We start from the raw sequence: 27,766 nt of genomic DNA, 5'->3' as shown, positions 1-27,766 counted from the left end.
CACAGTGACAGAGTCACCATCTGGAAAAGAAAAAATGGGGACTTTTTCTGCAGACATTTCAGGAAAATGTCAAGATCCAACCTATCAGTTCGGAAAATTAGAAAAATAAAAGATTCTTTAAGGAACACTGGCCAACCTTAGGCTACCCTAATCACTCTATTAGGAGCGATTTACTTTTAAGAAAGACAGTTGCAGAGAGAGAGCATTTCCGTGCACTGGTTCTCTTCCCAAATGGTTATGACTGGCTGTGGGTGGACCAGAACGAAGCCATGAACCATAACCTCCATTGGAGTCTCCATGTGGGTGACAGTTGTCCAAGTCTTTGGGCCATCTTTGGCTGCCTTCCTAGTGTGTTAGCAGAGTGCTGGATCAGAAGTAGAACAGCTGGGACTTGAACTAGTGCTGGGAGCTAGGCACTCAACCCGAGTTTCCCACATGGTTGGTGGGAACCCAATGACCTGAGCCATCACCTACTGCCTCTCAGGGTAGTTGGCAGGAAGTTGGAATCAGGAACTAGAGTGGGTGTCTTAACTGCTATGCCAAGCACTCCACTTAATTAGTACCCTGCCCAACTGGCATCTCCCCAAGCACCTCTGGTCCCCTTTTTTTATAGGATATGGTGTAGAATTGGCTTCTGTCTTATATTCAGTTTCTGCCCAAGCTCTTGGGAAAAAGTACTTCTTGTCACTTCTGTTGTTTGTTAAAGTCTCAGTGTGGGTAATGCTGCAGGACGGCACCCCACTCCTTCTTGCCTAAAATGAAATGCTTGTTTCTGAATTTGAAAAGCAAAGCTATCTTTGGCTCTGTGAGATATGGCTGAGTGTTAGAGGTGAAAAGACTGTGGGAAAATACATGTTTCACTTTAGGATCAAAGTGCAGATGGTTCCTTTGGGCCATGAGAGACCCTCCCCCTCCGTCACCCCACAGCAGAATTCCTGTCAGATGTGGAAGGAATTCCCCAAGGCCTCGGCACCAGGGACCTCTCAAGTCTACACTTCTGTCCCCTCTGGGTGCTTGGCACAGGCAGCTATCAGCTCTGATCAGTGGTGACCATGCTTTTCAGTCAAGCATGCCTTCCTTCAACACTGGTGACTTGGGTGCGGGCAGTACCACCCCTGATCATGGGGATGGGGCCAGCAGGAGAGGAAGGGGTGGGCCAGGGAGACTGCTGGGTGAATGCCAGGTAAGGCATGCGTTTCCTGGCAGCTCTTTGCTCATTCAGACAGCTTAACTCAAGCCCTGGACAAATGGACTCCTTTGTGGGGTTTCCGGGACAAGCCCAGGGAGAGGATCTGCCTTGTCTACCTTGGCAGGGAGGCCTACTTTCCACACCCACTCTGAGGAAGAGGCAGGCTTTCAAAGAAGCCTTGTGTCGTGTGGGCACTGTTGGGTCCTGGTGGAGCCCTGGGCTCTCTGCATGCAAGAGCTGTGCAAATCCAGACCTGTGGCTCTGCACCTGCAGTGGCTGCCTGGCTAGGTCTCCAGGAAACGGTAGAATCCCTGGGGAGAGCCCCACATTGGGTATCCTGGTTGCTCCAAAGAGGGAGAAAGTAGCTGGCTCGTTAAAGGTTTCTCCCTCTCAGAGAACTGACTTAGGGAAGCCCGGCCCAGCCGGGTCTTCTCACTGATTGATCTGGGCTCTGTTTGTGTGGGCTGGTGAAGGGTGTGTGTTGTGGTGTGTAAGGGGTGTATGTGTGGTGTGTGTGTATGTGTTGTTTAGGGTGTGTGTGTGTGGTATGTGTAAGGTGTGGTGTGGTGTAGGGTGTGTGTGTAGTATGTAAGGGGTGTGGTGTTTAAGGGGTACGGTGTGCGTATGTGTGGTGTGTGTGTGTGGTGTACGTGTGGTATATGGTATATGGCTTGGCAAGGGGGCATGAGGGAGGGAGAGAATCCCTGTGTGGTGGCAGAAAGAGAAATGTGAATGCCAGTGGACTGAAGGCTCTTCCTGTGATGGCCCCTGGGGAGGTAGCAGCTTGTCTGAGCACATGAGCCCCTCTGAGTGAGGATACCTCCAGGGCCTATCCTGCCTCATGACTCTGGGAGGGCTGGACAAGGGAGTCAGTCTCCTGTTTTGTCTGGAAATATGACACAGCATGAAGCTGAAGTTTGCAACCACACAGAATCTGGGCAGAGGTGTTCTCAGATGTTTGTTCAAAAATGAGTACTGGGCCCGGCGCGATGGCGCAGTGGTTAAGATCCTCGCCTTGCATGCCTGGGATCCCGTATGGGCGCCCGTTCTAATTCCGGCGACTCCGCTTCCCATCCAGCTCCCTGCCTGTGGCCCGGGAAGGCAGTCGAGGACGGCCCAAAGCTTTGGGACCCTGCACACCCTCGTGGGAGACCTGGAAGAGGCTCCTGGCTTTGGATTGGCATAGCATTGGCCGTTGTGCTCACTTGGGGAGTGAATCATCGGGCAGAAGATCTTCCTCTCTGTCTCTCCTCTCTGTATATTCGCCTTTCTAATAAAAATAAAATAAATCTTTAAAAAATGAGTACTAGCAGAACAAATAATCAATAGCTGATGGATAGAGACAAACCTGAAACTTTTAGAATTCAATTTTCACAAGCCAGAAAAACATGAAAGCTCCCTTCTGCCCTCCCCTCCCATCCTCCCTGAGTCAGTGTATTTTCTATGTCAGCAGAAAGTTTTTGGACACCTAAACTTCCAAAGTCTTGGGATGACGACATCTACTTCTAACACCAAAAACAACCTGCAAAATTTCTTTTTAAACCTTGATTTCAGTTTCAAAAATCGCAATGTTTGTGGTGCCTTGGGGAAGGAAAATGTACTTGGTATACGGAGCTGAAGTAGTTCTGGTCAACCTGGCATTTCTCTCACAAGAGTGGAAGGTTGTGAACGCTGTCCTTGCCATGCTGGCTGGTAGGAACCAGGCACAGATCCCCCAGCTAACTTGTCTTTGTTGCAGATGGTGCTGGCTCTGAGCTGAGAGAATCTTCCTTTAGAACTCAAAGAAACCTTCCCTGGGGAGCTCCAGCCTCCAGATGTGGCGTGCTCTCTTACAGGGTCTTAGTTGCCATTAATAGAATCTGACCTACCTGCGTGTTAATGCCCTTGACACTGACCTAAGAAGTCCTCTGCTGAACTCTGGTGTCTGCAGAATACAGACATAGTAGCTCAGAGTTTGGCCTTCTTGGCAGTTAGCCTTTGCCCCACACTCTTCAGAGTGGTTGAACTGTCAGCTCTTCCGTCAAAGGCCACACTTTCTCGCTTTGCTTGTGTCGCTGTGGAGTTGAAGCATCTCACAAGCTGTTTCTTGAATCCTTGGTGGTCAACCTTGATCAACCTCTGAAGTGAAGAGTGTCAAGTCAGTCCTGTGGCTGCTCAGTGTTGTAATGGGGTTGAGGATGCAGGTAGATGGTGCAAACTGGGACCACCGGGAAGCAGGGAGTGTGTGGTGCAGGTAGATGAGGCCAGAATCCCAGCGGCTGTAGCAGGCTTGGAAGCTGGGCCACATGGCCAGAGCTTTAAGGAGCAGGAAATTGTGCATTCTGGCTCACAGTCCCAAGTGCAGCCAGGTGGCTTTCAGAGTAGCCTGTGAAGCAGAGACATGGTCACCTACTGAGCTTAAATGTGTGGAGGTTGATACTGCAGTTTTGCAGTGTCCACACTGTGGGGACTTGAGCGTCTCAGCTATAGGATTCAGGCTAGGCCAGGAGGAGTGATCAAGATGGCTTGTGGAATTCATTGGGAGTGCGTGGCTTAGCTGGGGACTGCTTGATTCCCCCCACCCCCAATGATTTATGTGTGTGTTTGAAAATCAATGTTACAGATACAGAGAGAGGTATATTCCATCTGCTGGTTTATTCCTCAAATAACTGCAATGAACAGGGCAGGGCCAGGTAGAAACTAGGAGTCAGGAGCCAGAAACTGGAGCTTCTTCCATATTTCCCACATGGTTAGCAAGGGTCTAAGCATTTGAGCCTTCTGCTGCTTTCCCAAGCTATAGACAGGGAACTGGAAGGGAAGTGGAACAGCCAGGACTCGAACTGGTGACCATCTGAGATGCTGACAACACAGGTGGCTGTATCACAGTGTGGATCCTGATTACTTGATTTTGGAGATCACATTCCCTGTTGGAGGGATACACATGTGTCCCCTTCTTTTCTCTTCCTATTCTATCAGTCCTGTTGTATCCTGCACCTTCCCTGGTGACGTGAAAGCTGTGAACAGTGGCTGGTGGTGATTGTCTTTTCTTTCAATGCTCCACCCAACTTGACACTGAAGTGTCAAATCTTTTAAAAATCTTTTTAAAAGAGGAAGAGAGACAGAGAGGAAGATATTCGTCTGCGCTGATTCACTCCCCAAGTGAGCACAACAGCCAGAGCTGAGTTGATCTGAAGCCAGGAGCTTCTTCTGGTTCTCTCATGTGGCTGCAGGTTTCCAAGGCTTTGGGCCGTCCTCCACTGCTTTCCCAGGTCACAAGCAGTGAGCTGAATGGGAAGCAGGGCAGCCAGGATACGAATCGGTGCCCATATAGGATCCCAGTGCCTGCAAGGCGAGGACTTTAGCCGCTGGGCTCTCATGCAGGGCCCTATTCTTTTAGGGGGGTGTAGAGCAAAGCCTAGAACACTAACATCTTGTTCTTGAGAATCCATCCCATGTTTACTTCCTCCTGCCAGAGTCCAAGCCTTCAGCAGGGGGCGGAGGGGGAGACACAGCTGTATCCCCAAGTCTCAGATCCACAGCCCCTGGAGGATCTGTCTGCATTCTCACTTCCCCCTCCCTGGTGACGCGGCAGCTGTGGACAGTGGCTGCTAGAGATGATGCGTTTTGGCAGCTTGTCTTCTAGGCGCTGGCCCCATTCCCTGGGAAGACTGCACATGTCCACATCTGGCCTCCCTCCTCCTCACTTTCCTGCAACTCTTGCCTCTCTGGGGGCCCCGTCCTGTAAGGAGCTACAAGCTCCAAAGTCTCCCTAATGCTTAGAAAGTCCATTCCAATGGGGGTGGAAATATCAGCTGTAGGTTTCATGTGAGGTGCCCTCTGAAGTCGCAAGTAAACTCATCCATGTCTCCTAAAGGAAAAGTCAGGTTTTCTTTTAAAAAAAGGTTTGTATTTATTTATTTATGTATTTATATATTTAATCATTCATTCATTCATTTTGAAAGGAAGGGAAGAGGGGAGCAAGAGGAAGGGAAGATATAGAGTGAAAGGGAGAGAATGAGGGGGAGAGAGAGAAAGAAAGAGAGAGAGAAAGAAACTTTCCCCTTGCTAGGTCATTCTCCAAACATCTACACTACTCAGGCAGGGCCAAGAGCCTGGAGTTCTATCCAGGTTTCCCACATGGGTGGCAGGGACTCATCCCCAAGGACTGCCTCCTGGGATGCACATTCCTAGGAAGCTGGAATCCAACCCAGCATTCAGTTAGGAGATGCAGGCATCCCACATCACATCCTGACCACCGAGCCAAGCCCTTGCCTGAAGATCCAGCTTTGCTAAGACTGCTGTGCATCACTGTGTGAAAGAAGCTGACATTTCACTGGGCAGCTGGGAGTTTGTGAGCCCCTGGCTCAATGACCTGAGCTCCTGGGCCTTGGTTTCTTTGTGTGTGTGAGTACAAATAAGATCATTTTCATACATACTGGCTCACAGCAATGTGTTCCAAAGCTTCAGTTTCCTTCGCTGCCATTTTTCTCTTCCAAGCACCTCTGTTGAGCCTGTTGTCTCCCACCTTTGAATGTGCCACAGAGCAAGTCCTGGGGGAGATGGGATCAGACAGTCTCTGCAGTTGCTTCCAATCCTGTAATTCCATGATTCTGATATCGGTCCCTTCCTGCTTGGCCATCTCCACAATTCAACTGTGCATGTGTGTGTTGGTGGGGGAGGGTGTGTGTGAGATGGAGGGTGTGGGGGAGGGCAGCAGCAGGGAAAGGTCCTGTGGGCCAGGGTGCCTCAGTTGGAGAGAAGATTTCAGTTGGGTCTGCTGCCCATCTCTGGCAGGATCCTTGTGCCTAGGGAGAGTGAATTCCCCATTACCAAAAATATGCAAATAGATGCTGTAGGGTATCAGGCAGGGTTGCTGAGGATGGGTGCCTGGATTCCACGGAGGAGACAGTCCCACCTAGGCCCAGAAGGCAGCTGTGTGGGAAGAAAGGCTGGACAGCATGCAGGACAAATGTGGATGGATCCAGGAAAGAGGCAGCTCACTGGTTTGACAGTTGAATGGGGTATGAGGGGATGTGAGTGGGATAGCCAGAAGATCCTTATATACTCATATCAGCCAGGACTAGGCCAGACCAAAACCAGGAGCCAGCAACTCACTCTGAATGTTCCATGTGGACATAGACACTTGAGCCATCACTCCTGCACTAACAGGAAGCTGGATCAGAAGTGAGTAACCAGGACTTAAACATATAACACTCTGATATTAGATGCAGATGTCCCAAATGTGTGTTAACTGCTAATGTCAAATGCCTGCATGTAAACTGCAGGTAAAAAGATAATTTTTATTTGAAAGGCAGAGTAAGAGAGAGAATCTTCCATCTACTGGTTCACTTCTCAAATGACTGTAATGGCTGGATCTGGGCCAAGCTTCTAGGTCTCCAACATGGGTGCAGAGGTCCAAGGACTTGGGTTATCTTCCATTGTTTTCCCTGGCACATTAGGAGCTGGATTAGAAGGAGTAATTGGGACTCAAACTTGGACCCATAAGGGATGGCAGTATTTCAGCTTGAGACTTAGCCTATTATATCATGGTGCTGGCCTTGTCTTTTAACTGCCTATTTCCATAAACCTTTTGAAGCCTCTATGTATGTTCAATGACATTTTTACCCTCATACTGGAAGCCCTGAATTCAGGAAGCTGCACTGCCCCCACTCCAGCAGTTCCAGTTCTGTTCCATTCTCCCACCTCTTAGAGTCTTGGTTGATGTGTATATAAAATGAGGAGTTTGATTTAGAGGACTTCAAAAACTCTAGATATTTAACCTATTGGTCCTGAGGTGCTCTGGAGCCAGTAGAAGCAAATAACAGTAGTGAGATGGAGTCTCTCGCATCAGTTGAGTTTCCTAACAAAATGTTGAAGTCCTTTGAACATTCTGGTGCTTTCTCCATTAGTTCATCAAGTGGAGTTCCTTCCACTGTGACTCTTGACAAAGAGATGCCATGCTGGTTTCTCTGTCCAAAGTTTGGTATTCAAATGGGTGATTTTACATCTCCCAAAGCTCCCGTTGTAGACTGGGAATGAAACTACTGGGACAGCAGAGGAATTAGAGGAGTGCCTTTATCATTTATTCCCCACTCTTCTTGTTTGCACAGAGCAACTTCCTCACTTGACGCCTGTAGTCTTTTCTCTATTTCTTTATCCTTCCTGCCCAAGCAGAGGGTTTGGAGTGCCCTGCTGGGACATAGTCCTTGCTCCCCATAAGATGGAGCACTGTGGATTCTGTCTCTTTTGATCACTTTCCTCCTTGAAACCATCAGGGCAGAGACCTTGGTAAGCACTGTGCATCCTCCAATATCCCTCGGTTGGGCTTTCATGGTGGGGTTGGATGTGAGTGGAGGTGTGATGGTTTCAGGGCACCACATCCAAGGAATGTTCTCCAACCAGATGCTTTCCTTTCTGATTCCCCTCAGACCTCAGCGGTTGGGGCTTCAGTCCAGTGATTCAGACATGAGGGTATGAGCTTTCCCTGAACCAGAGTCTTTCCGCGAAACCCAAGGCTATTTAACCTCGGATATGTATAGACACATGCAAAACCTTATTAAAACATTCTCAAAAGAAATATATGTATTAAAAAACCCACCCCAAAGTGGTGGTTATAGGTTTGTGGGATTGTAGATAATTTTTATTTATTTATTTTTTGTGCTTGTCTGAAGTTTCTATTGTGACTATGAATATGCTGAAAAAGGCGGGGAAGGAAAGAATGTGAAAAGTATAGAAGGAGGAAAAGAAAGGAGTGAGTGACTAACTCAGTGGTTCAAGTGGTGACAGGTAGGGAGTGGCACAAGAAATGGGGGAGAGAGAAAAGCAGATGTCATGAGGTAACACCATTGGTGCGAGTTTGTGAGGGACCAGAGTGATGTCCAGACCCAGCAGTGTCCCCACATTGGGCACCTGATGTGCCTCACCTTGGTTGTGTCCAGGGCAGGCCACTTCCCTTTACTTTGCTTGAAACCAACCTTAGCTGAGTGGCTTCTCTCGGGATGACCTTTTGGACTCTGCCTGTCTGGGGTGAGGTGTCCTTTCAGAAGTCTCGCTTACGACCATGCTGTCTTGCCTTACAGACCGCAGCTGAGAAGTCTCCTGGAGCCTACTTCCTTCCTGAGTTTGCGCTGTCTCCTCAAGGAAGTTTCCTGGAAGATACAACAGGGGAGCAGTTCCTCACATATCGCTATGATGACCAGGTAAGGAGTCTGGAGACCCTAGCTCTGGCTTCCCCATGTGCCAGTGGGCAGGATGTGGCATCTCAAGAACACCTTCTGAATAACTCTTTCCCTCCTGGCAGTGTTAGTACATGAGCCACCCTTGAAGGGTCCTAAGACCCTGGGATCACCCATGGTTGCATACAGTTCCCTACGAGATGTGCAGTGCTGGCTCTGGGAATTGTTATTATTTATCTTCATTGGAAATGTAGGATGGACATCCATTTTTGCCATCACCCAATGTAGCATTGAATTCTGAAATTACTCAAAAGTTCTGTTTTCTGCATAAGCACTATTTTGCCCTCCTGGCTTCTGTTTTATTTCTTTCACGAGTGGCAACACTTCTCTGTGTGTGCCTTTAAATTACTTCATGGAATTCTAACCGAAGAATAAGGCTGTGTGTGGCCGAGAAGTGGATGTTGGAAACTTGTTATTATGAATTCTTTCACTCTCAAGTTCTGTTGGTACCTTAACAGCCCTTAATGAGGATGCACAACCCATTGAAACAGGAAATGTTAGCTGTGCCACTGCACAGTCTTCTGGATGGCTGAACCTGAATTTGCAGGGCAGGGGACTCAAGGTGATGCGGGACTTAGTGGAAGAGGAGGAGCTGGGCACGGTGACCCACCTCTTGTTGTATCTGGTGGCATGGAGGGAGATTGCTCAAAGATTGAGAATAGTTGTGCTGTCATAGGTAACACAGTGTCATTTAGACAGGGCCTTGCTGGGAGCAAGAAGCATGACATAAAAGAAGTGGCTTAGAGGTGTTCAGTCTGGCAGTGCAGCCATGCTGGATCCCAGTGGTGTGCTTGTTGGAGCCAGGTGGAGAGTTGGAATGACCCTGGGTAGAGGATTGGAGTCTTGCCCAGCACAAGAGGCTAATAGCACGAAGATGGCTGGGGCATGTTGGGGGTGTGGCAGTGCAATCTGCTGCCTGTGCCCTAAAACCTTGTTCATCTTCAGCCTATGGGAGATACCCTTGATGTGTTTGACTGCTGTGGTGCCGGGGATGGATAAGCATTGGGGTGGGACCCAGCAGGAATTGAGTGGTCAGGGAGTCACCACAGGTCACTGAGGGATGAGAGCTGGGGTTGGGAGATGATTCTGTGCTCAGGCTGTGGAGTGCAGCACTGGGTGCTGGGTGCTGCTAGAGCCTCAGATCCTGTTAGGCTTGCCTTCTGCCTTTGTCCCCCGGGATTTCCGGAGGGTCTGTAATATATAGCTTCTTTTGATCTGGAAATGAACGATCCCATAGGTTTTCACAGGAGAATTTTGGAGAAGCTAATTGAGAAGACAGTAAAACACACACACACACACACACACACACACACACACACACACACAGACTGATGTCTAGATAGTCACAAGCTGTGCCTTCTGTAATGGAAGAGCAAGTGTGGAACTTCTCCAGGTCCCACAGATATGTTCTATTGTATAACAATATAAATGCTAGAAAAAGAGGGGAACAAACCTCCGTGGTGTTTTCAAAATGTCCCAAAAGCAGATCTTAAAAGTGTGTGGCATTCGATGGAACTATTACTGCAGAACTTGATGTTTCCCAAAGCCCCAGTGGCCAGCACAGACCCCACGTGGTGTCACCCTAACCCCCCATTCCCCATCCCCATATATTTATTTGAAGGGAAATTAACAAGGTCAGACTACAAGTCCTTCCACCTAAACTAGGTATATCTTCCCAAGGAACCTCAGGAATTTAATCAGCTCGAGGTTGTTATCCCAGCATCCAGCCCCTCATGGTTTTTCCTCTGATGACTGCGCTTGTAGATGGCGGTATGATGCTAGCTCATTTTGCTGACACAGAGCAAAAGGCAGAACCAATTGAACGTGATTAGAGCTGAAAAAGAAATATCCTTATCCTGCAGCATGTGGCAGAATTAGAAGATCAAGGGAGAACAAAGGCTCTGCCGTTGGGTTGCTCAAGATTCCTTCCCGGTTTCACCCTTTTATTTGGCTGTGTGACTGGACAAATTGCTTCCCTTGGCTGTGTGTCTGTTTTCTCGTCTGCGAGATGGAGCTATGGATGGCATTGGTGTTTCGAGTACTCGAAGGAGGTCATTCATATACATTTTTCTGCCAAGGAGCAGTGGATATAGCTATTGCTAATGACTAGTATTATTTGTAGAAACTCAATGTAGAGATGAAGATGTTCTTTTGCTAAAGGAGAAGGAGAAGTACATTTTTCAGTTGTATCAGGGGACTCCATAAAACACTTAAATATTATTTGAGGGGGAAAGGGATTGAGAGAGAGAGAGAGAGAAACTTTCCTTCAGCTGATCCAATCCCCAATTATTTGCAAAAACTGGGACTGGGACAGGCAGAAAGTTACAAAGCCAGAACTCAATCCAGGTGTCCCACGTGGATGACAGGGACACCACCACTGTCTCTGGGGTCTGTATTAGCAGGAAACTGGAATCAAGAGTAGAGCAAGTCCAAGTTGAACCCAGGTACTCTTGATATGGAGAGTGTCTTTTAACCAGCATCTTAAAACTAGGCTAACTGCCTATCCCACACAGCCTTTTAAATCAAACTTTTATTGAAGTCTAACATATATAACAAAATGCACATATGTCTGAAGTCTGGAGCGTGGTGAGTTTTTAAATAGTTTTACACTTGTGTAACTGCTACCCGGTTCTAGAAATCAAACATTTCTTGCACCCTGGAAGGTTCCTGGTGGCCCCTTTCCACTCCAGTATTTCCCACCCAAGAAGTAACCACCATTCTGGCTTCTATCACTACTGTAGATGAGTTTTGTCTGCTTTTCTTTCTTTTTTTTTTTTTTTACTTTTAATTTTATATAAATGGAGTCATACAGCACGTACTCATTTGTGTCTGGCTTCTTTCACACATCATTATGTCTGTGAGATTCAAATAAGTGGTTGGATCCAACATAATATGAGGCTTAATGTCTAGCAGTCATTTGTGCTCTTTGGAACAAATTGTCTCATATTGGAACAGACTGTGGCATGGCGGGGAGAGGGGATGGGGGAGGTGGAAGGTAGTATTGCTCTTGCAGAGGAATTCCCAGATGGTCCATAGAAGCTTTTCAAGACTGTCTCACCAAAGATTCTGTACCTGGGGAAGAAGAGAGAGGGGGGCAGTTTTCCAGTGTTGCCTTTGCTACACTCCAAGTGGGCTTTCCATGGATAGAAGTAGCTAGAGGCAAGGGTAAGTCACTTCTAGAGGAGAACCTATGCTGTCAGGTGGCTTGGGTGCCTACGTAGGCGGTTTGCTTAAGCAAGGGATCTTTGTTTCTGCTGCAAGTGTTAACATAGTAAAGTGCTTATGTAGTGGGGACTGCAATCTGCTTTCTCAAATGGTTGGGTTGGAGGTGGGTTCTTCCAACCCACCTAGAAAATACTCACCTGCTGAGTGGGAAGCAGGTGGATGCTATATAGATATTACTGCTCTCTAAGACAGCCCTTGTAGGAGTTTTTAAAATATATTGTATCCCAAGTTCATGGTCACTCACTTACTCTGCAAATGTCTGCTGGGTTAGGTGCCTGGAAAGCAGAGAAGCCCGAGGCCAGCAAGACATGCCTATGATGTAGACTGCTTTTAATGAGGCACATAAAAGCCATGCTGTGGCTTACATGAGGGCTGAAGTGGCTTCTGTGGCAGAAGTTGGTTGGAGCCAGCTGCAAAACAGTGTTAGTGGGTGCAGACAAGCCTCATCAGGCAGGCTTTATTTTGCTTGTACCGTTAATGAGTTTGTAATGTAGCAGTTACTTAATTTCTGCATTCAAAGAAAAAAAAACTAAGTGGCCAGATTTCATGATCTGAACTCCTTCCCCTCTGAAATAATTTATTTTTGGAAGTACAGATTTTGATTATTGAAGCTGACTTGGGCAGCAGTGCTCTAAATTATTGCTTAGAGAAGTATTGAGGCTTACAACTGCAGGAGCGTTGGCCCAAACACCTCATTTTCACAAGTGAAAAAGTGAGTCAGACTCTGAACATGCAAGTGACTTGCTCAAGAACATCCAGATGGTTATGTCAAAAAGCTAAACCAGGGCTGACATTTTGTTGAAGTGGATTAAGCAGCTCTTACAATGCCGGCATTCCACCTCGGAGTATGGGTTGCAGTTCCGGATGCTCTGCTTGCAGTTCAGTTCCCTGCTAATGTGCTTGGCAAAGCAGTGGAGGATGGTCGCTGTCACTCATATGGGAGACTCAGAGGGCGTTCCAGGCTCGTGGGCCAAAAGTGAACCAATAGCGAGAAGACCTCTGTCTTTCCCTCTCCCTTTGTCCATCTGCCATTCCAATAAATAACTAAATAAACCTTTCTTTTTGAAAAAGGGAAAAACTAACACCATTGTACTGTAAACCTTGGGCTCCCCCACTCTGGGATATATCCAGCTGAAGAAGTGCTTAGTAATTGTCTGCTTTTCTTAGCATTCTGGTTCTACTGCTATGGTCAATAGAGCTCTTGGGACCTTCATTGACCACAGAGAATGGTGGAATATTAGTGGGTTGCTTTATCAACTTCTTCCCAGATCCTTCAGGAATTTGGCATTACTTATGCCAAGAGTATCTATGAGTGTGTTATTTCTCCCCAGTTTGTCATAAAAATCACATATTCTTTTTTCTTTCTTTCCAAGTCTGGAGGAAACATACTGGTTGAAATTAAAATGACACTGACTTCCCATTGGCTGGGCATGTCCTTACAAAGAAAGCATTTAGTCCTTGGTTGCCCTAGGCCTCTGAAGAAGTCAGAATGTGTGAGTCTGTGGTTGGAAGAGTCATTAGTCAGCCAGTCTCCAGCTAGATTCTTGTGTCCTTCCTCATGGTGGTTTTGGAGTTTTAACCCACAGAGAGAATGTGCAATGGGAGGTGGCTCAGTGTTGGTCAGTTCTAGGGTGCGGGTCTCAGATTCTGTCAGAAAGTAAGGCAGTAGTATTTGGAGAGCTGCTCTGTGCTCTGCCTAGCTCTCTGGGAGAAGGAGATGATGGGGGTCTGCATCCCTTGCGAATTCAGCTCATTGAAGATTTAGACTTGGGGTTTGCTTGTGGGCACTCATTTGAAAGTCTGTGATGGGATGAAGTGTTTTGTAGTGAAAGGCCATTTATTTTTCAAAAATGTTAGGAAAACTGGTTTTTTTGCATGATCATTATTATTATTACTACTGTTTATTAGGGACAGAGAAATTGAGAGCCTTATTATTATTATTATTATTAGTGTTAGGGATAGAGAAATGTGAGAAACGAGTTTTGGGATGAAGAAGGTTCAGCACAAACAGTAGAAATTAGTGTCTCTCGATATGGTGGACAGTAGGTGCGATTTCAACCCTATCACTTTTTAAAGGTTCCCAGAAGGCAGGATAGAGGGTTCATTGCTTGGAATTCAGGCTTGCAGGATCAAGGCTGAGTGTTCATTAAATGGTGGCCTCCAGTTTCTGGATAAATCTCCCTTTCACGAATGTCACTGGCAGCCTGTTTGTATGTTTTCTTGTCTCCCATGCCTCTTCCATTTGTCTTCTCTGCACTATTTTCATTGCTGGGGAGGAACTGGCCTGGATGTGGGGCCCTGACAGCTGTCTAGAGTTATCACTTAAAGGCAATCTAACAATCGTGGTTTCGGGTCCAGTACGATAGCCTAGTGGCCAAATTGTAGCCTTGCAGCTATAGGGATCCCATACGGGTGCCGGTTCGTGTTCTAGCTGCTCCAATTTCCATCCAGCTCCCTGCTAATGACCTGGGAGAGCAGTCAAGGACAGCCCAAAGCCTTGGGATCCTGCACTTGCATGGGAGACCTGGAAGAAGCTCCTGGCTCCTGGCTTGGGATCGGCTCAGCTCCAGCCATTGTGGCCACTTGGGGAGTGAACCAATGGACAGAAGATCTTTTTCTCTGTCTCTCTGCAAATCTCTCTTTCCAATAAAAATAATAAAATAGTATAAAACATTTTTAAAAAGAAATAAAAAAAAGAATTGTGGTTCCTCAGGTGAAGAATCTCCTTTGCAGGGAGGAACAGTGGCCTCGTCCACGGACACGCGTTGAGGCGGCGGCAAAGCCAAGTGTCTGTTCTTTGCCCTTAATCTCCGTGAAGACATTTTTACCTCTAATCTGTGGGCAGGGAAAGTATGAGAGCAATGCTTGAATGAATTTTTAATACTGGTAATAACGTATCCATTGTGAAGTTGTTGTGTTGTTTTTTTTCTCATCCTCTTTTAGATGCTTTTTTTCTTACACTATTATGACAGACCTAATTTTCCCTTTCCTTGTTCTCCTATTGATTTATGCATTCTTCCCGAGGAGGAAAAAAAATCTATGTACTGCAGGGACATCTTTCTCCAAGTAACTTCTTCCGAACTTTTCATGAATATCTTGGCCCAGAGCTTCGTTGTGGTTAAACTGTTGGCAAGCCTCGGAAATATCCCTTGATGCTTCCAAGGTATTTATGTAATCGTTTTTAGCTTGGAAAGTATACACTAACTTCTGAACATTCTGGAACAGGAAGATGGACACACTTTTGGGGCTACAGGCTTGTTGTCTTCTTCACGGATCCTAATGAGCCCCTTGAGATGTTCTCCACATGGGAGCATTTCCGTGTTGTTTCTGGCGCGTGCGCATCATGCTTTAAAGCAGCAAGCCATTTGAGTTTGAATAGTTCATTCCTTTGTCAGTGAGTAATCTTGGTCAAATGTACTTATGCTTCTTAAATATTCAAAGATTTGGCGATCTAACGAGAAAGCAAGCTCATGGTCTTACTAGAAGCACATATGAATTGGAATAAAGCATTCCGTACTCCCGTTTCAGGCACGTAGCACATACATGGAGCTTGCCGTGCTGTTCTGATGGACTTGGACACGTGTGTACACTGAAGTTCATGGTCACTGAGCTTCTCACGGTGTCCAGCATAGATCAGTGTCCAGCTTTTGAATTGTGTAGACATTTTCCTTTGCCCCTGTGGTCCTCCTACACTCTTTCTGGTGTACCTGTGTGATTTCTTAGACCACTTTCAACCCACGAGCTAGTGGTTGGTAGAGGATGGGGTCGTTGGTTCCCAAAACAGCCTCCCTAAAGGTATCTTGCTGCAGGTCTCATCCTCCCAGCGAGCCTCACTGCTCTCTCTAGTCATTGTCTCTGAGATGAGACCAAGCCCATCCCATCCCCAGGTCACAACTCCATCACCCACAGTCATTGGATGAAATCAAGCAGGCAGGCACTCTCCTCTGCACCCATTCTCTCTCTTTCATTCCTCCTCCTGCTCTGGCCTTTGTTACTCCACCAACTACCATTCATTGCCCTCTCGGGGACCACAGTTTCCTAGTTCCATGCCCCAGTTTCCCACTTTTTGCTTTAACTGAAAGCTTGACCAGTTTTATGCCTTCCCTGTGGGCCTCACCTACAGAGACTGCTGAGTTTGACCTTTGGTGATCCCTTGCTGCTATTTCCTGGCCAGTTCTCTCCTCCCCTTCTTTCTCCTCCCTTCCATTCTCCTCCCCTCCACTCTCTTCCCCTCCCCTCCCCTCCGTTCCCCTTCCCTCCATTCCCCTTCCTCCATTCCCCTCCTCCTTCTCTCCCTTTCCTCCTCCTCCTCCTCTTCCTCTTCTCCCCTCCTCTTCCTTCTCCATTCCCTTCATTTCCTTTCTCCTCTCTCCTACCCCCTTCCCTTCTCCTCTTGTCTGCTCACCTTCCCTTCCTTCCACTCCCTCCCTTCTCCTTTCCTCATCTTCCTTCTCCTTCCCTTCCTTCTTCCCTCCCTGCTCCCTTTCCTCCTACTCCTCTCCCCTCCTCTCTGCTCTTGTCTTCTCCTTTCCCTTCCTTCCCTTTCATCTGCATGCTCTTCTCCCTGGAGGTCCCTGTCATTGTCTGAGCATTCACAAAGTCTTTATGATCCCATCACCACTTCCTTTTTTTCTCCAGGTCCTATGGTGATTCTGGGAGAGTTGTTGGATTTGACACAAAGCCGGTTTCTGTCGCTCTCCGCTGTTTCTGGATCTCTCTGGCTCCAGTCACCTTCACCCACTTCAGCCACAGCTTCCAAGTGTCCAACCTGGACCTTGGCATTCTTCAGAATTCCTCCTGCTTCCCTGATCCCTCTCTGATGCCTTCACATTCCCTTAGGCCTGCGTTTTGATCACAGAGAGTTGTCTAGTTCTCTTACTCTTCAGTTCCTCTGAGACAGTCAGCCAGCATCCTTAGGCATCCTGTCCTATAAGCCCTCTCTGTGCTGTCCTCTCTGGACATAGCTGTGCAAGACCCCAAGCCCCATGGAGTCTTGTAACTGTCTTCGTACAATTTGGTTGCTTTTCCTGACTGGTGCCCAGATGGCTGTTAAAGGAAGTCACCAGCCTCCTGTTCTGGGGAGATCCTCAATGTCACCTTTGATCACCAGCCCCCATCCCCACACTGGGTGCTTTATTTCCACCAATCTCAGCACTCACAACCTCCTGCTACACAGTCTCTCAGCTACTGAACGCACTTTTCTTTTGCCTGAATGTCAGGTTTGTGGTCTGTCCTCTTCAAGGCCTGAAAAAGAGAATGGAATTCACTAACAACTGTTCTCCTGGAAACCTGCGGGGTTTCAGAGTGGACACTGGGTTTGCAGATTTGCTAGAAAGATGGGGAATGATGGCAGGTGGAAGGCTGGGGGGAAGCATCTGAGTGCTTTCTCTCATCAAGGGGTGGAGCAGAGATCAGCAGAAAGTCAAGGTGAGTTTATCCGCTGGCCAGGGAAGAGAACCCTACATATGTCAGGCAAGCAAAGGCCTAGTTGGTCCTCTCCAAGTTGAATTTGGAAGGGCTGGAAGTAGAAGCAATAACGGAATTTATTTCCCTGTCACTGGGGATTTAAGGCATTATATTTTGATTGGCTCGTTTGGAATTTGGAAATGTTTCCTTTTGTTTGGCCAGTGCTGGCCGACATCACAGAAGTGCAGGCGTGGTTTGCAAAGAGCTTCCTGGCGGACCACAGCTCTCTGGGGCTCAGGTCATTCAGTGGATGCTTTTGCCTGTTCGGGCTTGGGTTTTCATTCTCTGGATTGTGTTTGCTTGGAACTGAACTTGGAGGGGGAGCTGAGGCATCTTGAGGGCTTTCCCAGAGGGTGGGAACGTGGTCCTGTCCCACAGATGAGCGGGGCCAGCGGATACTTGCAAGCATCCATTGTGTCATTCTCAATGTTTAGTTGACTTCTGTGATGCTCTCAATCTGAGTTGTAGGTAAAGCTTTCCAGGTGACCAAGCAATCCATTATGGATTTCACCAGCAAACTCCAACCTGAGCGTGCACAGTGAAGTCTGGGCAGGAATGCAGGGTGGAAAACCAGATTGCTCAAGGCGCCGCTGGCCTCTGCAGTGGATGGACCATCCCAGGGCCAAGTGGGGCGCGGGTGTGTTGCCGTTAGGGATGAGCCGCATTTAGACCCTCCAGCCAGCAGCTTTCACTAGTGCGTGTTAGTCAGCATGCTGTCCTGTTTCCTTTGCCCTTTCAGAGGCCTTTCTCCCCCGCAGCTTCCGCACCCTTGTTCATCTGGCTCAATCTTTACTTCCCTGCTCACCTTCCTCACTTTCCCTTCCTGCCTTGCAAGGGAGGTTAGGTTCAGGTATACTTGCTGTTGCCCCCTCTCTCCCTTCCTCCTTTCCACATCTGAGGGATGGGTTTTCTGCCTCCTCACCTGCTGTGAGCATCCTGAGTGGTGGGAGGAAGGTGCTAGCTCTTACATGCAGCTGTTAGTTCTTTTTCACACAGCCAAAATACCAGACACAGTGAGGCACTCACGAAGTCCTTTATTCTAGAAGAGTAGGGATGGGAGCAGAGTGAACGAGAAGAGAGAGAGAAAGGAAACCTCTCCTGCAGTGGAGCTAGGAGGGACGACAAAGGGATGGGAAGGGGGCAAGACCAAGAAGAACAGGCAGGTGCATTTCTGAGCAGGCCTGTGTGCCTCTTCTGCATACATACTGCATGGGACAGGCTCATAACTGCTTCCTGGAGTGACAAGATCAGGATAAATTCTGAAACCCTAATTGCTGAGTCTTCTGCTTAGGAGTAAAATAAGTCTCTCAAAAGTGTTAATTACCCTTTGTGCTAAAAATGTGTCTATGCTTTATTTCTTTCCAGGGGTGTGTGTGTGTGTGTGTGTGTGTGTGTGTTTAACTTTGTTTTTATTTTCAAACACTACCTACAACTGAGGGGGAATGGTATTCTTTCTCTAAACACAGGTAGTCCAAAATCAGTTTTTTTTTTAACATGTATTTATTTATTGATTCAGAAGACAGAGTACCAGAGTAAGAGATGAGACAGATCTTCTATCTGCTGGCTGACTTCCCAAATTGCTTCAACAGCTAGGCTGGGCCACGCTAAAGCCAGGAGCCAGGAACCCTTTCTGGTTTCCCAGATGAATGTCTCTAGCCCAAGCACTTGGGCAGTCCTCTGCTGCCTTCCCAGTGCGTTAGGAAGTTGAATTGAAGGCACAGCAGCTGAGACTTGAACCAGACTGTGATATGGAAGCCAGCTGTGGCTTAACTCACTGTACCACAACACCGACCTTGCTTCTCTGATTTGCACAGCCGTAGTTCTGTGCTCTGCTTCTGTTTTCCACTCTACCTGTGGGGTAGACAGTTGCCAAAGACAGAATTCCTAGTCCATTTGATGAGTCCTGCTGTTACTACCTTTCCCCTGAGATTAGACATGGACAGTTTTTTTTTTCCCCTCAAAATTTTTTATGTATTTGAGAAATAGAGAAAGGGATAGTTCAAGATGGAGAGTTCCTATTCATCTATTTATTCCCGTATGTCTGTATTGACCAGTGCTGGGTCTGGGCTAGAGCTGGGAGCTGGGAACAAAATCCAGCTCGTTCCTCGGTGGCAGGAATGTAATTCACTGTGTCTCTCAGGGTCTGTGTTAGCAGGAAGCTGGAGTCAGGAGCTGAACTGATTATTCAATCCAGCTTCTTTGATGTGAGACATAGGCTTCTTAATCTGCGTTTGAAATGCTAGGCTAAACTCCCAGCCTGATAACAAACTTCTCATTCGACACACTTCTAAGAAAAAGCAAGATTTTAAACTGAAAATTTAGGTTCATGCTATATGACGATACATGAAGGTAGTTCAAAAAGTTCATGAAAATGAATCAGATAAAAAAAAATGCACGGATTTCAAAAACTTTAAATAAAAATAAACATCTATTAATTTCTTTAAAAATTATTTAGTTTTATTGGAAAGGCATATTTACAGAGGGAAGGAGAGACAGAGAAGGATTTTCCACTTACCAGTTCACTTTCCAAGTGACCGCAACAGCTGGAACTGAGCTGATCCAAAGCCAGCCTCTTCCGGGTCTCCCACATGGGTGTAGGGTCCCAAGGTTTCAGGCTGTCCTGGACTGCTTTTCCAGGGCACAGGCAGGGAGCTGGTTGGGAAGTGGAGCTGCCGGGATTAGAACCGGCACCCACATGGGATCCTGGGTGCGTTCAAGGCGAGGACCTTAACCATTATGCTATCGTGCCGGACCCAAAAATGTGTTTATTTTGATGTAAAATATTCTGAAATCCATCCATATGAGAATCCTTTGTAAAAGTTTATGGAAAGTGGGTTGTGGAAGAAGTATGCATGAGTTTCAAATTTTATTTTGTACACTCAGATCGACTTACCTTTGAACTTAGCCTTCCTAAGTATCCTCCTTCAAAGGTTAGCATGTGGCATGGGCAGCTCAGTCTGAAGAGTCATGGTAAGCCCTCAAATATTTTTATGACAAAAAGTGCACCCTGCTGTTAGCCATGAAAGTGTTGCCATTAGCATATTTACAAGTTGAGTCTATTTTGTGTCCCAACTTTCCTGCTCCGTTACAGGACGGTGCACTTATAAAATGTGTCCCCGATTCAACTCATTTTTAAAAAGACATGGCTTTAGAATGCCATGAACTTGGTGCAAACCTTTCAATAAAATGATTTAAGATAATTTTTTCAAACTTTTCGGCCTTAAATTGTTAAAACATCCATGGTTTTTAAGTTTTAAAAAGAAACGTCCTGAAGTGGCCAAGTTTTATTGTAAAATGTTTGGGCACTTAAGAAAGTAAAGGCACAGAACATTTTGTTCTTTCTTGGGTTCAAGTGATGAGTACAGAAGCGCTCCCCCCCTTTTATTTCCTGCACAGTTTGGTTAGCTGTTATGCTTTGTTTAAGAAACAACATATATGCTTTTCTAGGCCTGCTGAATTGCCCTATCTGGGAATGGAATGACTTGGCCCCACCACAGGAAGTTGCCCTGAAATTCCGTGTTGTCTGCCTGGTGTGATCTTGTTGTGGCTCCCGTCCACACCTCTGGATTCGGCCTGGTTCTGGCCACAGAGCACAGGAAACCTTGTTCCGAAAACACCAGAGCTCATCAGCAACACCGTGACACCCCAGACTAGCTTTGTCATTTGTGTGCTGTGTTTCTCATCACAGTGTCCCATACACACAAGGAGGGCCGTGGTGCCTGAAGTGAGACCATGTAAAAGTTTCAACAGTGGGGTGTCAGGGAGCCTATGGAATGTCCTCTAGTTTGAGAGGAGGGTCCTTCAACATTTGGCGCACTCTTGACTGTTGCCTCCTACCCAAATGGATGTGCAGCAGAAGACCTATGAAAAGTAGAGCATTAAGTGGTTTGTGTTTTTAAGAGAGTATTAGCTATGGGCCCGGCGCGGTGGCGCAAGTGGTTAAAGGTCTTCGCCTTGTATTTCTAATAAGAAAGCAGTCGAGGACGGCCCAAAGCTTTGGGAACCTGCACCAGAGTAGGCTCCTGGCTTTGGATCGGCATTGGATCGGCATAGTATCGGCCCGTTGCGCTCACTTGGGGAGTGAATCATCGGACGGAAGATCTTCCTCTCTGTCTCTCCTCTCTGTATATCCGCCTTTAAGAGAGTATTAGCTATATGAACGAGCTTAGGCCCGCAAGGCAAGGCAGGGTGAGATGAGCAAAAGCTGAAACAAGTGGAAGGCAGATTATGGAAGTGAAATCTCCTGGCACAGAAATACGAGGCTGTGATGAGCATAATAACTAAATTTGTTTAAAAATATCATTGTATGTAGCCATTTGCTCGAAATACATAATGTCTAGAATATTAACTGGCAGAATGTTTAACCTGTATGGGAAATGTATGAAACATTAGTTAATGAAATGTGTATAACTTGGAGTAATGAAATAGTGTATAACTTAGAGCAAGGAGCCATACTGAGAAGCATTGCAGGTCTTGTCGGCAAACTAGGACTAACTGGCAAGGTATGTAAAATAAAATAATGTTCAGAGCCCTGCCCCCATGCCTTCCCCAACCCAGGTAGCTGAAAGACGAAGCCCCAGTGTGTATAGAAAGGGGCTCAGTTGAGCAGGCAAATTGCTCTTAACTAGCTTGCACCTGCCTCAGGTGCACCGAGCTGGAGTCAAAGGGAGAGCCTGGCATGGCTGTCCAATGCCACCGTCACCTGGGAGACCACCACCTCTCCTCTGGTGCTCCCTCCGGGAACCATAAAGTGAGAGAGATGGCCTCATGCTGTGCCATCCAACCTGAGACTTGAATAAGAGACTTAGTACTGAATGTGAATGTGTGCTTTAGTGTGTGAGTTAGTGACAGAGTTTGAACTCCTGTATTGTTTGCCTAAGAATAAAGCATTGAAAGACAGATGGTGCAAGTCTCTAAATCATACTCCAAGGTAATAGAACTGCTCCTCATGCAGGCCTTCTGGATTCAGGGGAGAACAGAATTAGTGGAAATGTATTCAGGAAGTTCAGTTGCAGAGAAAGACAGGGACATCAAATTGGAGAGAAAAACGTTGAAGTTGTGTTGAATGATTCTCAGGGTTATGCCCTTGGAACTCAAAAAAAAAAAAAAAAAGAAAGCAAATGCAGGAGAAGAAATTAAGTGTTACAAGACAGCTTGGATTTCTTTACTAAAGCTTTTGTGGAAAAAATTGCTGACCACTTGGGCCCGGCGTGGTGGCCTAGCAGCTAAAGTCCTTGCCATGAACATGCCAGGATCCTATATGGGCACCAGTTCTAATCCCGACAGCTTCACTTCCCATCCAGCTCCCTGCTTGTGGCCTGGGAAATCAGTCGAGGACGGCCCAATGCATGGGACCCTGCACCCATGTGGGAGATATGAAGGAAGCTCCCGGCTCCTGGCTTCGGATTGACGCAGCACTTGTCATTGTGATCACTTGGGAAGTGAATCATTGGATGGAAGATCTTCCTGTCTGTCTCTCCTCCTCTCTGTATATCTGACTTTCCAATAAAAAGGAATAATTCTTTTAAAAAATGCTGACCTCTCATAAATGTATTGCTGGTTGTTTTATGTGTTGCGTTTCTGATTTCAGTAAGTGGAAAAGTAAACAAGACTCACCATCTTAGCACCTAGTGCAAACAGAAAGAAAAAAAAAAGGAAGAAGGCAGTGTGGGAGAAGTGGCTACTGAGGGTAGAAGGTATGAAGAGACAGAAAAAAATATCAAGGCGGACAAATTAAGGATCACACAAAGTATAACTTAGTGGGGGCATTGCAGGCAAGGGGCTCCACACCCAGGGCCTTGAAGACCAAAGTGGCCTGTGGCTAACCTCATTGTCCCTGGAGCTCTTCAGAAAAGATTAACATTCATCAGATATGTTCCAGACCATCTATCAGAGGAGATGAGGGCTATCTCAATGACTGTTAAGATAACGACTGGTGGTTTTATCCAAGATACTTTAGGTCATATCAAACTGGATCCCACAGTGGGGCACAGGAAATTGAGGGCAGCAAAAACTACTCTGTATTGTTACTGTAATGTTGGGTGCGTGTCATACATTTATCCAGGGTGCGCTGGATGCTGCATGGGTGTGATGAAACAGCAGGACACGTCGGTTAGAACCGATGTACCACTCTGTAGCAGGGTGCTGATAACGTGGGAGAAGCCAAGTGGATGTGTAAACCTGCAGCTTTCACTCAGTGCTGCTGAGGACCAAAACCAGAGTAAAGAACACAGTTTTAGAAGAATAAAAACGATGTAGATGTTTTAAGCAAAATCCATAACACTTTAAAAAACATAAGCCTCAGCTAATTATTGACAGAAAAAGAATGGAAAAATATAACATAAAATATATTAGAAAGTAACAAAAATGAGAATATTTATCTCAGGAGAAATTATCATTTGGCTATAATTCATACCAAGAGGGAAATCTACAACCTCAAGTATTTTCAGTGAATGTAAACATTTAGTGTATTCTATAAGTGATATTGAAACCATTGGGTTGACTATTTAGAGAAAGTTGATTTTAAATCTTTACCATATGCCACAATAAGATACAGATGGATTGAGGTATCCAGTAATAGTAAGCCATAGAAATATTAAAAAAAAATAAAAATAAGTATTTCTCTAAATGTTAGGGGAGGAATGAGTCTAAAATGAATGGAAAGGAGAGGATTTGGCTACTTAGAAGGCTTAAAATATATACTTGTTGAAAGTGTTCAGCTGAAAAGTTAAAATAATATGTAATGCAGATTATGTTGAACTCACATGTAAAATTTAAGGGGCACTGTGGCTCAGCAGGATGCCTGTGTCCCATGTCCAAATGCTGATTCTAGTCCTGGTTGCTCCACTCCTGGTCTACCTCCCTGAACAGGAGCCAAAGCTCCTGGGAAAGAGCAGAAGATGAGCTGAGGCTTTGAGCTCTTACCAGTCACAAAGGAGACCTGGATGGAGTTCTGGGCTTTTGGCTTTGGCCGGGCACAGCCTAGCCTTCACAACCATTTAGGCAGTGAGCCAGTGGATGGAAGGTGTGTGTGTGTGTGTGTGTCTCCCTCTCCGTCATTGTGCCTTTCCAATAAGTTTAAAAATATTAAATCTTTAAAAAAATATTATGTAAAATACTTCACAGAGAGATAGGATAGACAGTAGGCATAAAGTTAAAGGGAAATACGTATTTTTCAAAAGAAAGCAAGTGGCTGATTACTGACCATATGGAAAGATTCCACCTCATGATGATGAATAGGATGCGAACACAAGTCAATGGCCCGATAGCGTTTTGCCTCCTGGAAGGAAGGAGGGATTGAAAATGCAGCTCTAAGAGATCAGGTTTGTATGATGCAGCTGAAAACTGATCCATGCTGTGCTTTTGATACATGGTTTTGCAACACCGATTATCTTCACTTTTGCACTTGCTGGACTCTGACCTGAGACAAGGATAATGTCTAAAAATGGAAGTTAGAAATCTGCTGTCCGAGAGGTGAAACATGATGATGGGTACTGGGTCAGGTCACATGTGAGTTCTGATTGCTCAGAGAAGGTGCTAAGGGGCAGAGGGCGACTAAGCCATCATGCCTGCAGGCTCCCCAGGGCTGAGTCTCCCACAAAGACCAAAGCCTGGACTGCTGAGCCAGGAGTGATTAAGGCTGGAGGATGCCCTGGACAAGGTCAAAAAGTAACCTTTTCATTTATGCTGAATGCTTTCTTTGGTGTCATATCCCCTCTCCCCCCCCCCCCCAAAGTTACTGCTAAGGCTAATGTCAACGAGCTTTCTTCTGTGTTTTCAGGAATTTTATGCTTTGAGGCCTCATATTTAGATCTTTCATCCACTTTGAGTAGATTGTTGTATATGGTAAAAGATTAAGGTCCTGACACCAGTCTTTAGAGATCATCCTTCCCTTACTGTGGATTCTTCGCGCTTTTCAATAGATAGATAGAGATACTGTATTTATAGACTATTTTGTGTCATTAGTCTGTTTTGAAATTAGTACCACACTGTTTTGATTACTGTAAGTTTGTGACATAATTTGAAGTGACTAACCCACTTAAAAAACGGTCAGAATTTATCTCTGAAAAGATGACACATGAATGGCCACCAGGTTTGTGAAAAGACATGTGGCATCACTGATCATCCAAGAAATGTAAATTAAAAAAATACGACAAGGAGCAGGTGTTTAGCAAGGAAGTTAAGATACCTGTTTTCTATATAGGTATGTCCAGCTCTCAGTCCTGATTGTGAGGCCTGGGAGGCAGCAGTGATGGCTTAAGAAGCTGGGTTCCTGCCACTCATGTCAATGACCGGGACTGAGTTTCCATGAACTAGTGGATGGAGAATAGGGAGTGGACTAATGAGTAGTGTTTGGGAAGTGAGCTAGTGGGAAGAGGTTGTCTGTCTCTCTTTATTCCTTTCTCTGTCTCTGATGAAAATGTCAAAATAACATATCACTTTGTACTTGTTAGGATGACTGTTATGGAAACAAAAGTGAGAGAGGGTAAGTGATGCTGAGGGTGAGAATGCAGATTGCTGTCATCATGAAATACAGTATGACAGTTTCTTAAAAAATTACACACAGAGCTACTTACTGTATGCTCCAGCAATCCTGATTCTACGTATAAATCCAAAGGAAATAAAATCAGCTTCCCAAAGATATACCTGCACCCCCTTGTTCACTGTAGCATGGTTTACAATAGCCAACCTGTGATCACACCCTCTGTGCGCGCTGGCAGGTGAATGGATGATGGATGTTCTATGTATAATCATGCCTTCCATGGAATATTCCGCAGCCTATGGAAAAGAAATCCTGTTTTTTGCCACACCATGAGTGGACCTGGAGGACAGGATGATAAGACAAATAACTAGGCACAGAGAGAAAAACATTGCAGTGTCACTTAAATATTGACTCTCAAGGTCATGGCCATGACATTGAGGAGGATGGTGATGAGGAGCTGGGGAGGGAAAAGTGGAAGCAAGAGTCCAGAGTGTATCTGTATAGGGTGAGTGAGGCTAGAAATCTGATGGACAGCAGAAGGACATTAGCGACTGATCCACATCGTGTGCCGGAATTTTGCTGCAAGAGCAGATCTTAGAACTCCTGACCCCAGATTTAGGAAGGTGGGGAGTTGGATATGTTGATATTTGCAACTGGACTGCATTATGTTATTCAAGATTCGTGTGTCAGGATCTCATGTTGTATGCTTTCACTAGATACAGATTTGATTTTCAGCAAGAGAATCATGTTGTTTGCACAGACATGTTGAGCACCAGGAACTTGTGACACAAGTTATTTTCTAGGTCTCTTGTTTAAAAAAGAATTCACTTGGGGCTGCATGGTGGCATACAGGCTGATCCTCTGCTTGTGGTGCCGGCATTCCATATGGATGTTGGTTCATGTCCTGACTGCTCCACTTTTGATCCAGCTCCCTGCTAATGTGCCTACGAAAGCAGTGGGGGATAGCTCAGGGTCTTTGGCCCCTGCAACCATGTGGAAGACCTGAAAGAAGTTCTGGCCTCTCAGCTTTGTACCAGCACAGTTCTGGCAATTGTGACTGGGAAGTGAATCCACACATAGAGGATCTCATTCTCTCTCTCTCTCTCTCTCTCTCTCTCTCTCTCTCTCTGTCTCATCTCACTATGCAACTGTGAATTTCAAGTAAAATAAACCTTAAAAAAGAGAATTCCAGTAAAAATACTACTCTGAAGGAGCATTCTTTATTACCTGGAAAATAGCTCATTTCCCTCATGGTGTCAGATAAGCAAGTCAACATTGTCCATTTTATTCCCCTAACAGGTGATTTCTTTTACAGATCAAAGCACCTGTGAGTGAAGCTGAAGTTTAAGTTAAGGATTAATGAAATTCCTTAAAAATTTTGATTTTCCCAGTAAAGTCTATTCTGGATGAATCCTTGTGAGTATCAATATGTGGTAGGGCTATAGCTTTCACATTCGTTCATGAGGTTCAATTTAGAAAGTCTCCAGCTTGGTATTAGAAGCTGTGGAAACACCGTTCAGTTCTGTTTTTAACCAGCTGACCTCCATTTCACGAACCACTATTTTTTATTGCATTGACACTGCGTGGACAAGGAATTCATTAAGTAATCTTCACTTGGGCAAGATGTCTTTGCACTTCTCCACTACGGTTGGATTTTCTTCAGAGCCTCGTGCTTGCTGGTCTCTCCTCCTTTGTGTTAAATACGGTCTGTTTCTTGAGAAATGGCCAGCTTAGGATGCAGTGTCACCCTGTGTGATTGCTGTGAGCCCACAGTGAGCACAGGTAATGGATATTGTCGTAAATGACTTTTAGTTCTCCGGGCTGTGTCAGAACAGGCGGGGTGAATGATGGCCCTTGGAAAGAAGCACAATGCCGCATTGTATCAGGGGAGACCCTCTCGCGTGGGATTCCTGGGCTGGTATGCATGAGGAACCACCTCGCCCTTTCTGTTTGCTGGGTTTCATTAACTTCACCACCTGGGTGTAATCACTAGCGTGAATCGGGAAGGGTGATGTAAGATCGCTCTTGATCTTACCCACCTCGACAGAAATGAATTAAATCCTTCACTCAACCCAGGCACGTATACCAGTTACCAACACACCCCCCAGACCCTCTTGCAGGGATAGAAAATCACCAGACAGGTCCCAGCCCAGCGGGGGACAGACACCAAATGGGGCAAAGTTAATCTAA

General features: G+C 46.1%; 1 protein-coding gene across 1 annotated transcript in view; it reads left to right on the top strand.

Annotated features, from left to right (window-relative positions):
- LOC121168269 (ADAMTS-like protein 3) overlaps nucleotides 1–27,766 on the top strand; it is a 306,621-nt gene that overhangs the window by 29,491 nt on the left and 249,364 nt on the right. The window contains exon 4 of the mRNA XM_040998189.1: nucleotides 8,248–8,367. Within this exon, the coding sequence (XP_040854123.1) occupies nucleotides 8,248–8,367 (120 nt within the window). The remainder of the gene's footprint in view (nucleotides 1–8,247; nucleotides 8,368–27,766) is intronic.

This window comes from Ochotona curzoniae, unplaced genomic scaffold (genome assembly GCF_017591425.1).
Source record: "Ochotona curzoniae isolate NIBS_2020 unplaced genomic scaffold, NIBS_Ocur_1.0 patch82, whole genome shotgun sequence".
NCBI classification, from domain to species: Eukaryota; Metazoa; Chordata; class Mammalia; order Lagomorpha; family Ochotonidae; genus Ochotona; species Ochotona curzoniae.
This window is presented reverse-complemented; position numbering and strand designations above follow the sequence as displayed.